Consider the following 11796-nt stretch of genomic DNA (forward strand, 5'->3'; position numbering starts at 1 on the left):
CTGGATACACGTGTGAAAATTTACGACTATTGAATTGATAATGTTCCCGAAATTAAATGGTTATGTAATAAAGTGCGTAATGAAAATGGACGTATGTTTAAAGAGGTTACCGACGATCAAGTTACAGAATTTTTCGTAAAATTTCCCGAAAGTTCCGGAATGAGTTCGACAATGATTAATTTATGTCGACCTGACATTTGGATGTAGAGCTTTTTCTTTCGTTTGTAGAACGTGTGCGCTATCGGCGAGAAATAAAGTTCAATTTCCAATCCTCAAATAGGATAGGCAGATAGAAGATCCGCATTTTTGAGTTTGAGTCATAGACTCTATAACGTAGAGTCCATCTTTTGATTTGGGATTTGGAGTCAAAATAAGTTCATTTTTCATAATTAACACGTACAATACTCCCGAGTGAACGTCACAGTGACAACTATGGAAATGGCCCCGGGTATGATACATTCACTTCCTATTCCTTTCATTTATGAACTGTAGAAATGTTTATTTTTAAATGTTTAATGTACACCAGTTCGAACCAGCACGTGTTGGTACATCAAATAATTTCCGTTCGATTTTGACCGACCGGGTGCGATATAGGCGTGGAACGATTTATCGATGTATTCGGCATTATATGTTTATAAAAGCACCGCTTCTGTTTAATTCATTTGTAATAGTCTGTTCGAGCGGCGTTATCACGTTGATAATAGATAGATCACCGGCAATAATTCATGACACGGATTTCGAACGTGTCTCAAACAGAATCCAACCTCGAACGAACACCTTCACTTATACACTGAATTTATGGGCAAGTTCTCTACAACCTCAAGAGAACTAGAAAATCATTTTATTACACTCGTAAGGAGCGTCTATGCACACTGATTGCTTTATTAATGATCTACTCCGTGGCTCAGCTTCGGCTAAAAGCATCGTAAATTAATAGTTTATTTCGGAGAGTTTCACAGATTTATTTGAGGTTTGACACAGAGACAAGGGAGCAATAATTGATTTGTTATTATTTGGTTAATGTTTTCTTTAGATGATTTCATCACGCGAGAGGTGCTCTCACACTTGATACAACGTTCTTTACTGCTTGCAGATTCCCAGTATTCATCATATCTTTTTGACGCTGTAAAAACCGTAACTCTCATGTATTGCTCACTGCTACGCTTTATTTGGGGTAGTATTTGAGTCGATGTATACTGCGTCATCATTATTGGCGTTTCAAAATGTCAATGAAAATAGTCTATTGGCGTTTATTTTTTTCAATCGATTAAATTTCATGACACTTATTTTCTATTTAATGAATGTTCATGTCTTTCTGATAACGAATTCTAATGGCAATCGTGAGTGGATGTGCACTACAACATCAATATCGGGGCAGGACTGGTTGCCAATTTAATTAATTCAAATTGTCGATCCTTACTTACCACCAAAGCATACCCAGTGTGATGTCAGGTAAGTGTTAACAGTAGTAAGCCAAGAACCATAAACACGGTTGAGTCCTGGTATCATAACCCAATTTTCCTGTTATGTTGTCGTTGAGTTATTCATTGTCGACGATATTAAGCAGTTTGTTTCTTATGTTTCAAGGCGTCAATTTTCAAGTTAGTTGTGTCGTTTCTTTGTGTGAGGTTGGTATGAACCAGCGTGCGAAGTGTAATGCCTAACCTTCATTTAGACAACAGTTCAAGTGACAAAATAAGTTTGATATAATTTCATTTTTATTTGCATTGCATTGTTTACCTGCCTGATCTTCCAAACTACATGATTTACAGCTAAATTCTTTATACCAATAACTTTACGTTATTGCGTGTTTTTATAACCATCAATTTGTGTGCCATGTTATCATTCATCATAATTATTTTCTGTTATCTACTGTTATTTATTCTGGCAAATATAAAACTGAAAAACTGGATATCTGACATGAGTATGGACATTCTATCCACCAGCAACATACTATTTTCATTATAGAAACTGGAACATCAAATCCAGTTTACGATATATGGAATATATGATTCCCTTTAATACTCATTTAAGATAATTTGTCCATCATTTATCATAACAATTACAGCATCTCCTTTTTCAACAATTCCGTGAAATTAAGTATTTATGTGCCCGTTATCACTGTCTCAGTAAATCTATCTTGTCTTCTTGATTTTTACGACTTTCCTTCGAATTCAAGATGTTTACTGTAAGAAGACCCGTCCGTACCATTGAGAAGCAAACAATAAGGAATATTCACGTAACATTTCTATCATCTTGGATAACGAAATAAGTATATATATATATATATATATATATATATATATATATATATATATATATATATATATATATATATATATATATATATATATATATATATATATATATATATATATATATATATATATATATATATATATATATATATATATATATATATATATATATATATATATATATATATATATATATATATATATATATATATATATATATATATATATATATATATATATATATATATCACCTTTTATACCCTTTTTGCTGAATTCATTATATCCAAGGATGTTCGCAGTCAAATTAAGTGTGCTTATGTCGATCTGGATGGCTCTCGGATATACAGGCCAATGATAAATAATATGTTCACTGCTATCAAATATTTGGCCTCGATATGTCAGAACTATTATATCATGTGTCAAGCTTCGCATGCATTGTATCATCGCAAAATTCCAGACGCTACGATTCCGATAAAGATGATTCCTTCAGTTCGAGACACCTAGGTATAACAAAAACTATAACTGATTTATCATTGATACGGAATTGTACACGTATATGTTTATTAGACATTCAACTTTTAAATACAACATGCATTAATTACAATAGAATATACACATTACAGTTGAATAAACTTTCAATTGTCTTTCTCCAGTAATTAGAACTTGGGATCATATAATGATACATATCAGATAACACGAAAAGAAGTTGACATTGTATGTGCATGATATCTGTATATACATCTAGAATTCTATTTCATGTATCATGTAACAGTAATTAGTTTATACACAAGTGTTAAATATGTTGTTTGTTCGTAAATGATAAAAATCCCATATTTTTCTAACTAGATTTTTTTTAAAGTAATTTCATAATCAACACATCTTCCGTTTGAAGTGCACTGCAATGTAAGTATAATTCATTAATCCACTTTCTGGTTCTTATTTTCCAAAAAGCGAATTTGAAACTTCTTGGAATATCTAAACAGCAGTTAATTGTCCTGGCCCAGTCGTGACCATCGTCATTTCAACCTCATCCGTGACGTCACTGAGTGCGTGATCGTTCTGTGGACGTACGCATGCGCAACAACAAAATAAGTGCCTGTTAAAATATGATCTGAAGGTCTGATCCAACAAGTAGATAGTTATTGGATTAATGCAAGAGTTCAAGAAAATCAAACAGAAGCCAGTTATTTTGAAAACGTGCCACGTCATGTTAAAATGTCCAGGATCGAAATAAAACCACATCAGATAAACATGTCTCGGAAACCAACAAATTATGAAAACCAAAACTAACGCAAGAACAACTCCGGCCAATTTGACACGACGTTTTTTCATTTGATTCACGTTGTTTCCTGTCGTTGTTTGGGATAGGGTCAGTTTGTTGTCATCTGTGAGGGCCGTACGTTCGACGGCGTAACTGCTGAATCCTGTGTTCATCAACGTCGCCGCCAAATTAATGTAACAAACAGCAATGATTATAACAGGAATTGCGAACAATACGACAAATCTCGCGCATATGTGATAACGAATGTAATTCGTCCATTCGGTAGGATACGGGGTACATACACAGAAATGTTGGTTATCAGATGAGTGATATCTTATAACGGTAGCGGTGATAAGATCTGGCATGCCTATGAGAAGGGCCAACGCCCACATCACAAGTATTGATATTATAACCCGATTCGAACTGGTAGTTGCTTGGTACCAAGACGGGCTCAAAATCAGTTTGTAGCGTTCGATACTTAACGCGGTTAGAGTAAATATTACGACGCACGTTGAAACGGTTTGGAGAAAATCGACAATTTTGCAAATTGTAACGCCAAATGGCCAACTGGTAAGGGTATACACCGTGGCGGTGAAAGGTACGCAAATGATGATCATAACTAGGTCAGCCGTTGCCAGGTTGATTATGTAGGCGTTCGGCACCGTCTTCAAAGCTCTGTGTCTTATGACAACGTAAAGAAGCGTTCCGTTTCCGAGGCAACCGAGAACAAACGTCATCGCGAAAACAATAGGTACAACAATTGACTCGATTGTTTGTGCGGGTTCGTACTCACCCTCTCTTGATGTTACGTTTAATTCTGTTACGTTCTGCATGAAGTCGACCATCGTATCCACAGCCCGTCGCAATAACAAATAAAAAGTGCGCAAAGTTCGCTAACTAATTCCGGACAAAGTATGTGTCCTCCTTACACTGGGCGTTCGAACGTCACTCTGTCCTCAATTCTCGTATTGTCTTAGCGCTTCTGACGATTGCAGTTGAAGAATTAACTTCGCGGCTGCACTTTGTTCATCTTTGATGCTGCAAGATTCATATAGCAGCGCCATTGATCTCCACTGAAACACTGATCACGTGTTCAGAAACGCCAGGGTAGCTGCTGAGATGTTTCTGAGAATGTGACCATAGACAGCGCGAAGTCTGATAGATATTTTACTCGAGGGGTAATTACCAAATAATTAACCTATTCAGTAATGTAAACGAAACTAATCGAGGAGATACATACATTTTTACGTTTAAAAAAAATTCTCATTCCGCGTACGATAATGTCGAGCTATTATAGTTAATTGGCTTAGGTCACGAAACGACCCGTATGTAGATTAATGTCTGTGTTTATGACGATGAAAAAACCCGCGGTGTGATATTTAGATAGTAAAATAGAATAGCTGTTGAATCAAAGTTTGGTGATTTGTTTTTTTTTTTGGTTTAATTACTTAAAACTATGGAGGATTGAGCTTCCCCTGATGGGATGAAATTAAAAAATCGGCGCGAAAATAGTTTTGGTGCTGACAACGTTTGCGTCGAAGGCGTCACCGGTTTAGTGTTTTATGTGAGCATCCGAGAAATGGATGTTGTGATCTGTACTGACAGGTTAATTAACATGACACCCGCATCATAGTCTAGAAAATCCCTGTTTCATTCATTCCACTCCCAACATCATGACGTGCGTGATTTTTACTTGTTGGATTATTTATCCGTGTCTTGTTTTATTGCGGTTCTATCGAAATACATAACCTCCATCGAAAGTATATTGATATATATATATATATATATATATATATATATATATATATATATATATATATATATATATATATATATATATATATATATATATATATATATATATATATATATATATATATATATATATATATATATATATATATATATTTTTTTGAAGTGATATCAACTCGATATTCTAAACATAATATCGATTTAGCCTCAAACCAAAGCGAACAAAATGTTATTTTATTATTGTTTATAGATACAGTAATACGTCGTGTTGGACCGTTTGACTATATCCAAAGAATATCACTGAAGACGAGAATTATTATATATCTGAAACATCGAATAAAACATTAGCTGAAAGTAACTTTTAGGACACATACTCAATGTGACGATAGCTCTTTAATAATTCGCAGTAAATTACATCTCGTTTGAATCGCACATATAAATGTTTAGGGAATTCACATATAATTGCACTATGTAACTGATAATGGTTCAGCGGTGGTATTGCCTCTATTCTGTAATTAACTTTCCTCGTAAACGACGTCAATTACAAAAACTCATCCCACACTAATTGCAGGTTAATAGAGATTAAGGTTGCAAAGATCCCATCGAATCTCTTAATTAGTTTTCTTAATTATTCACTGAATTTGAAAGTTGAAAGTGTCGATTCTAATTAATCAGATTTAATAGAATCTGGTTTAACGTGTCTACCCTAAGTAGGTTAAACTTATTTCGTGTGGAAGTGCAAATTGTGAATCGCATCTAGAATTGAAGTTCCAATGTTTTGTTTCTAATTTCGGTTAATTCATACTGCAAATACTTAATTCAATTCGATGAGGTCACCTCTCAATTCGATGGACAAGATGCATATACTGCTGACGTAATCACAGAATAATACAGCAAAGTCCTTTGGCCGGAGAAACTTCCAAACTTTCCTCATCTCCAACATAAAGATATCAGTTTTCTGTAAGTTATAAGTAGAATTTTGAATTCTCTTGTGCGCAAGTAAAACAAAGGTCTTTCCTTAGATGTGTATGATATGTATAAAAGCGACAGCGGCGCATCAAACTATGCGTGTCCAGTAATCCTGCTCTTTTAGATACTTGATCGTATACAGGCTGGTCATTTAGCGATAAAACCAAACTGCAGTTAATCTAGTCGCATGAGTCACCGGATTATCGTATAAAATCCATTATACAAACAGGATAAAAAGCCGAGCGTTATATTACAGTAGTCATCCGTAAGATCAAATCGGAACAATGCTCGATTAGAGGTGGTTATTAAGTACAGAATTACGAGATGTTTATTCTACTGAAGAGTAATTACTTCTTACAGAATTGCGAGAGCTGTTTGACCCTTCGTGACTATAACACGGTTAAGGCGTTTGACTGTAATCAGGGGCTTCTTCATCAAAACATAACCCAACGAATGTTGCTCAACTCCTGATTTTATCATTTACTATAATGTCGTTTTCTCAATGACTGTCCTTACGACGTTTCTAACAACCTGTGCTATATAGATATTATCTCGATAATTACACATCAGAAGTGTACAGGAAGAGTCGTTGACGAGGAATGATCAAGAAGCTGACGCCTCTCCGTCAGTTTTGTTAGTTTAACTATCTGAATTAGATTTATTCACAGACTAGTCTATGATTTGAGCTGTTACATTATGATCTTGCTATAAACCTTTACAATTTATATCCTTTATTGAGAACGATGTATCAAACAATACTTGACATGAGCGATCATTGGTACTCAACAGAATACACTCCATTAAAGATGAAATGATTCTCATGTCAGTAGGTAATGATATAATATAAAGCATGAGTTACCGTATTATCATACATTGTCAGAAAAACATGTCCATTTCAACAAACTTTCACCTCCATTGCGAATGACAAATCTATTCAAATGTAATACAATTTGACTGAACTTGTACAATAATCTATTACTATCAGATAATACAATTTTATAAGGGTGTCCAAACATGCTGTCCCTGCTTTTGTTCTGAACTATTTTAGACAACAAATTATTGTTATTACCATTTTAGTTTGAATAACGATTTTTCTTTCTTACTTAAAAAATACAGTTTTAGTCTTTTTCCATTCGATTATTTATTGATTATCCAAAAATATACATAACGTCACTATATAATTACATTTAGCAAACTGTTTCACAAACGTCGATCAACCTTGGGCGTTGAAATCAATCGGCATTGCGTGCTATAGGTAACTGAGAGAAAAAAATCAGTCAATTCGCGCGATACGATAGTCCGATGTTGCGTGTTAGCCCTCAAGCAACTCATAACGAAGTCGCTATACTGGTCGACTGTGAAAATGACTCCCGATATCTGTGGATGAAAACTCAGTCGAGTGATTACTTTATTAAGAGATCATTTTACCTAACGAAGAAATCGGAGCTGCCCTCAACTTGTAAATAGACGTATGATTTAAATAATAAAAGACTCGCAGCTTTGACTTACACAGAATCATACCAGCTAGATGAGAAATGGATAAGTCTTCTCCGTAATTTCACCACGCGTCTTGAACTATCTATCAATAACCTCCCGAAAGAAGTGACATCAATTCTCATTCTGAGGTGATCAGATATATGTAATGTTTCTAATAACTATGAATGATCCTCGTCAGTCTCGCCTGTGAAAATGAGGTGGAATGAATTGCAAAAAGATTTGCACCATCAAAACCTAATTTTTTGTGGTCAAATATTGGTGGTGGCATGCTGGGAAAGCGATGGACATACATCTAATAACAAACACGACAGGTCCAGAATCCAACGAAGCGTGATTACACAAACATGGCTAACATCAACGTCTAACTTTGATCGTCGTTTACTCACGTTTTCAGCAAATAGTCACGTTTTACATCATAGCTATCCGATATTTCATCAATAGCCGCTCTAGGTAATCAACGAGCCAATATACATCAGCAAAAATTGAAAAACACTTATTAATGGAAGCCGTTAGAAGGAAATCATTAACGTGAAACTGTCAAGTCACACCTACATGGTGGCAAGACACTAAACATTTTACCAGATGAAAGAAAGAAAAAGAATGTAGCGAATGATACACGAGAACTTTCCATATGACATAAAAAGTGATCCTTTTCGCCACATGAATCATTTTGTTACCAATGCAACAAAAGCTTGTTTTGGTATCTAAAGATTAACGCATTCGCCGTAACAGGATATTTCATTAGTTCTACTAAAAACATCTCAAAATGTCTGGCAATTTCTGAAAAAATGTGATAAACGATACAGGAACTTCAGAGCTACTTAAAATGTACACATATACAATTCTAACATATTGTTATATCTTACATTAAACTGCGACTATAAAATTCACATTTTTGGAATTTGAGATGGTGTAAAAGTTGGAAATCTCGGAGACCAGTGATTTGGTGAAAATAATCCTTCAATCTTTACTTAATGTGAACTATAGACTGGTATCAGGTTCATCGACAGAAACAATTGCAAACAGTTCTGGAACTGATCAGAACGTGTGAGCGTGTCTATTACTTATAATCGATGGATTAGCATTTAGTTTACAGAAATGATTAGAAACTAATTAATCAACGTGGGCAACCGGAGACTACTTGAGATCACAAAATGAATACTTATTTACTGTTTGAGAAAAGTTATCATCCCGTTGTTTATCAAATATCAATTATGTTTTCTAACTGTAATAGTATATGGGGGGAGGGGGGAGGGGGGAGGGGGAAGGAGTTTCGTCGACTAGAATTAGATCTGTTCTGTTTGATTATATCCCATAATGTTAGCAGGATATTATAACGCCATGAATCAGTGAAAAGTCACGCAGAATTTGCCTGATCCAAGCTCGCGTTTGTCACCCGACAATTTGAGTTATGATGATCTATCGCCATCAATGTCCGGTCTGAGTAACTTCACTGGCCATTAACTATTCTATAACGTCAATCGTCACTTTGAATATTTATCGTACGAACGTTTCAGTTGAAATGTTCATTGTTTTAGTTTACTGCAAGGTTCGTTAATTACTGATTAGCATTTGTGCGGATTCATACACACACATTTATTTGTTTCGTTTTCATTTCATATTTCTGTACGAGGTCATTTCGCAGGCGAATCAATTAAACACCAATATAACCACGAGAACAGAAAGAATAGTTTAGCGACATGAATGAAAGCTTGTGAACCGACCGTCCGGGGTTCACTAAGAAAAGTAATGATATTAATTTACGTAGGCTATTTACTCCGTTGTGCTTTCAGGATATTAAAAGGATCTAATGTTTTCTATAGCAATTGCACACACGGACACTTTTGCATGATGAAATAGTTTTACTTATACACAAGATCTACGCATGAATCTTTCACTCGTCTATTCCCCAGATTTGATAAGTCAACAGGCTGAATAGCAAGCAAACATAATCCTTCAGAGTCTCTTACTTTTTCCTCGTAATATGCTTTTTAGATGATACACGTTACGGTTTGTAATAGTTGTAGCTGATAGTTGTAATACTTCGTATACTTTCGGTCAGGTAAAGTGGCTATAGGGATCGATCTTGATAGAAAACATTTTGAAATTCTTAGTTTGAATACAGGAAATTAGAAAGACTGTAAATAAACGCGAACAAGAAACCTCAGACGAAGATATAATATGTCTGAACCAGTTCTGTTTCGCGAAAGATTTTCAATGTTGGTTTTCAATGTCGCAACTGACAATAGACATCAAACATCAAGTGTGTTGGAGTTTCAGGATCGTCATATCCTATATCGAGAGCCTACGTAAATACGTTTAGGCCTATCATAACTTTTCTCAGTGAACCTTAGACGACCCACTTAATACGAATGTGAGTATATCAAGGATCCAAGTGTGTAATGGATACTTGTGCGAATTCAACACTGTCTTATACTTAGACCGACTGTTTTACGTACGGTATAGCAACTAATTAATTCATTCGATGTGTTTTTTTTCAGATATCTGTCATCTCCTAATTGATTCGATCAAGTTATTCAAGATCATATATTCATATTTTCCCGATGTAGCAAAATACATTACAGTAATAGGCATGTTGGTGGGATATCGGCAATGCTGTAAATGTAGAATCACATTTCCGTAATGAATTTTTTGCAAGTTGGGGGTATTTGGACTGTGTTTTTGCTCGATAGATCATTTTAAACCTTACACAATTACGTTACTCAATTAGAATTCTAGTGTAGAATACACCACAGCGGAAACACTTGTAAAAAACAGCTACGAGCTTGATCCCGAATCTATGAATAGAACTACAGGAAGTTCCCCTCTTTACTTTGTTTACTTTCAATATTGCTCATACTGATCCTCAGTGACTGATATATCTCTAAAATTAGAAAAGCCTATCATTTCATTTTCTGTCGCGGTCAGAAGTTTTTTGTTTTTGTCAACATGAATCGTGGATTGCGCTGCGCATTGGTTGAAAAGTTGAATCACCGTTTCGCTTTGGGATGGATATCTCATTGCTTTTCGATGAAATATTCTGAACGGATTCACTAATCTATCATAAATCGTGCTTCGGAATATTAATTAAACATTCTCCGGGACAATGGGCCATCATTTCGTGATTCGTGTTCCGACGCCGTTTTCCAGGAATAAGTTTATTTGTTCATTTATATTCTCTTTGTTCGTTGATATTATATTCACTGAAAAACGAAGCATGTCTGGAAAAAACGCACGAGTCTATCGATCGTTCCATTTCCAATGAATATTGAGATCGCGCGTCACTTCTTTTTTATGTCTAAACTATTCTGTAATTTGTGTCTATTTTGACGAATGAACGTCCTCTAGTTTTAATAAGTTTGTTCATAGATTAAATTCAAGAATTGAGATTTATGAGACTATTAGGTCAAGATACGCAGGCGATATTTTTTATGTCCGAATAATTAGGCAATAAATAATTCATGCTACAATATTCTGTTTCCGTCATATTTAATCAATATGTTTGAAGACTTATTAACTGTTAGACGCATGCCTTCGATCGAGGCAATAAATGGACATTCTACAAAAGGTCCGTGGCAGGGGGAAACGCCCTTGATAATTTGACGTAATACTTCCCGAGTATATCGTGCATTTTAGCGCCTACAAATCAAAACAATTTGACTCGCTAACCAAACTAACAAATCTAAAAACCACAAATCTAAAGAAAAGTATGACGGACGAAATAATGATCCTCGTTTGACAGGACAATGATGAAGCATGTATGATACGTAATAGTTTGGATCGGACATGAACATAGTACGCAGTACACGCGTGTGTGTGTCATCGAACTCAAATGAGTGAGTTCGTGTACAACCTCGTTACATTTCATATTATATGGGAAAATACTTAACTTAATACTTAACGATGTCATTTCTTGTTAGATTATACATTAAGCAATCAGTTCTTTCTACTACATCAAAACTACGATTTACGGATGATGACATCACGTTGTATAGATGTATAATGAAATCTGCTCTACGTAGTTGAGAAGTGGGTGGTTTACTGTCGGGTGCATGGAGG

The 11796-nt window shown here is 35.0% G+C and overlaps 1 protein-coding gene across 1 annotated transcript; it reads right to left on the reverse strand.

Moving 5' to 3' along the window:
• Positions 1-2914: 2914 nt before the first annotated feature.
• Positions 2915-4578, reverse strand: LOC141914761 (neuropeptide CCHamide-1 receptor-like). Its single transcript, XM_074806052.1, has one exon. The coding sequence runs from the start codon at positions 4362-4364 to the stop codon at positions 3234-3236; it is 1131 nt and encodes a 376-aa protein (XP_074662153.1). The 5' UTR covers positions 4365-4578; the 3' UTR covers positions 2915-3233.
• Positions 4579-11796: the final 7218 nt, after the last annotated feature.

This window comes from Tubulanus polymorphus, chromosome 1, assembly GCF_964204645.1.
Source record: "Tubulanus polymorphus chromosome 1, tnTubPoly1.2, whole genome shotgun sequence".
Lineage (NCBI taxonomy): Eukaryota > Metazoa > Nemertea > Palaeonemertea > Tubulaniformes > Tubulanidae > Tubulanus > Tubulanus polymorphus.